This window comes from Sphaeroforma arctica, assembly GCF_001186125.1.
Source record: "Sphaeroforma arctica JP610 unplaced genomic scaffold supercont1.1771, whole genome shotgun sequence".
NCBI lineage: Eukaryota > Ichthyosporea > Ichthyophonida > Sphaeroforma > Sphaeroforma arctica.
In genome coordinates, this window is record NW_014038787.1 from 1 (window position 1) to 2600 (window position 2600).

General features: G+C 50.1%; 1 protein-coding gene across 1 annotated transcript; it reads right to left on the bottom strand.

Moving 5' to 3' along the window:
- Positions 1–377: 377 nt before the first annotated feature.
- SARC_11588 (hypothetical protein) lies at positions 378–2468 on the bottom strand (the record flags this gene model as incomplete). Its single annotated transcript, XM_014294321.1, has 3 exons — positions 378–742; positions 1353–1528; positions 2122–2468. 3 exons carry the CDS (start codon positions 2466–2468, stop codon positions 378–380), a joined length of 888 nt encoding a protein of 295 aa, XP_014149796.1.
- Between the last annotated feature and the right edge of the window lie 132 nt (positions 2469–2600).

Below are 2600 nucleotides of genomic sequence, written 5' to 3' on the forward strand. Positions count from 1 at the left end.
AGCATCCACATCCACTCTCACAGGTACAGTGCATGTGGGTCCATGGTGATATAATCCATGCAGCATTCACAAAAACTCTCACAGGTACAGTGCATGTGGGCCCAGGTGATATAAACCATGCAGCATCCACATACACTCTCACTGGTACAGTGCATGTGGGTCCAGGTGATATCCTGGACGATCAGAGGAGGTGTTATAGCGAGAGTACGAGGAAAAACAAACGGGATGTCTACGCTCAACAGGGTTGTGGGGTTAGGGTATAGGACCCATAAGCTATGGTACATACTGACACAGGAAAAGTATACACAGCACGATTTACAAGACATGTCACCAGCCATCGTATTAAGCTATGTTACATACTGCCACACCAAAACTACTCACGTAGCACGAGTTATAAGGTATGTCACCAGCCATTGCATCTTGGCGTTCATATCAACCGTAGGCATTTGCACATGACACACCTTGCTGCTGGGATCAATGATCGGAGTGTCGCAGCCAATGAGATCGTCGGACTGCCAGGGGTTGAAGAGTGCGATGGTGTATGCTGCCTCACTCGGGTTGCGCACACCCCACAAGTCCATGTGCACACTGGCCGTGGGCAACGGTACATCCAGCGACAGCGTGTGTGCATAGGTGGTTGCCATGGCAACCTCGCTGTCCACATCACGCATGTCCATACGGCGTACACGTAAATGCTTCTGGCTGGGCGCGCACGCATCGCACATGGGCAGGTGGTGACTGTCTGCTAGACCACCGCAACATTAACAGCACAGAAGTGAGTCATCAATGAGTCCTCGGTCAAAAATCAATGCGTCATCCATACACTTGCTGTAAGCCATCAGTGACCGACGCATGAGTCACCAGTGAGCCATTGTTAGCCAATCGATAAGTTGTGCGTGCGTCATAAGGGACTAATCAGTGAGTCGTAAACGGTCACGGGTACACAATCAGTGCGGCACTGTTGAGGTTTGGCTAAGAGGCGATGGTTCAATCACCACCAACTGTTCTATTTGTTGCTTAGCTGCTCAACAAATATCGCACAGCGCACTGTAAGATTCACGCACAACACATGACATGCACCATTTGAATTGGCATGGGGTTGTTGAGACATGGTGCGTATGTGGTGAAGATATGTGTTTGTGCACACAGCGTATATGTAGTGTGGTTGTTTGTTGATGACACACACACATTGTCTATACAGTGTGGTTGTGTGATGATAGCACACATACATATTTCCCATGTAGTGTGGTTGAATGTTGTGACACGTGTGTGGTTGACGTCTGCCCCCAGTGGTTATGCAGAGTGGTTGTATTGACATAGAGTGGCTGTGTAGTGTGTTGTTATTGCCATACCTTGTGGTCTCCTGGGTAGTTGTTCGCACTCGCTGTCGTCGTCTGAGTCTTCGTCCGAGTATGCGCTGTCGCCTCCATTGCCGTCTGTGGACAGAGTGCTGTGCATTGTGGTGTTGTGTGGTGTTGTGTGCCCGGCACTCTTCACGGTGATGTGCAGGCTGCCACAGAAGCGATCCCTGCGGATAACAACAAAAGCCCACAGGGGTGGTTAGACACTTGTGTTGGATGGGCATAGGATGGTAATTCTAGGTAGGTGAGTGATTGCATGCGGATGTAGCCTTGAGACAGGGGTGGCTAGACACTTGGGTTGGATGGGCATAGGATGGTAACGCTAGGTAGGTGAGTAATTGCATGCAGATATGACCTTGAGCGAATACACGACACCCCAACTCACACAATCTGCGGATGCGATGTGTTCTAAGGCCTATGAGGCAATTGGCACGTACTAACTAACGCTATCACCAGTGGTGTTTGTACGCCGGTCCCCTTGCCAGTATCATTCCCCCTATCGCAACTACCAAAGCCGCTTATGTCTACTATTTCTTCAACAACACTGCCAGCACCAGTATCAACCGTCCAGCGAGGGACTGGCCAGTGCCACGAAGACGACAAACTATGGTCCCGTTTAGCCTACTGGCGTTGCATAGACTCTGTGGCATGACACACATGTGTAGCAGTGGCATGTGCACCTCTACAATAGGGCAGACGCTCTCGTGTGGGTGTGGTGTGGTGTGGTGCACATCTCTTGGATGTGTCACATAACACATACCGCGTGGTGGGGTGCTCTGGTTCTGCTGCGGCTGATGCCTGTGGTGAATGCCCCTGTCCCGTCTTTGGCGCAAGGGACTGCAGTGTGGAGTCATCTCCACTGTCTGCTTGTGCCACGGTGGTTGGTGTGTTATCTGATACGGCCTGCGGTATAATTTCTCTGCGATCTGATTGGTCCAGAGACGCATCGCCTGATTCTGGTTGGTTGGTTTCCGTACGGAATTCATGAAGTGTTTTGAGCACGCCCTCTCTCAGCGCCTGTCGCCACTGCACATACTCTGTTTGGGTTTCAAAATCGGATTCTTCGTAGCGTGGTTGGCTGTCGAGTAAGTCGAGTCTGTGCTCCATTTCATGCTCCACCGACTGACCGTTAATGCGAATAGAAGCATTCATCAGTTACACACAGGCACGAAAATAGATGCAATTGTGTACTAGTCATACACGTACATGTGTATTTATGTATATATGTATGTATGTATG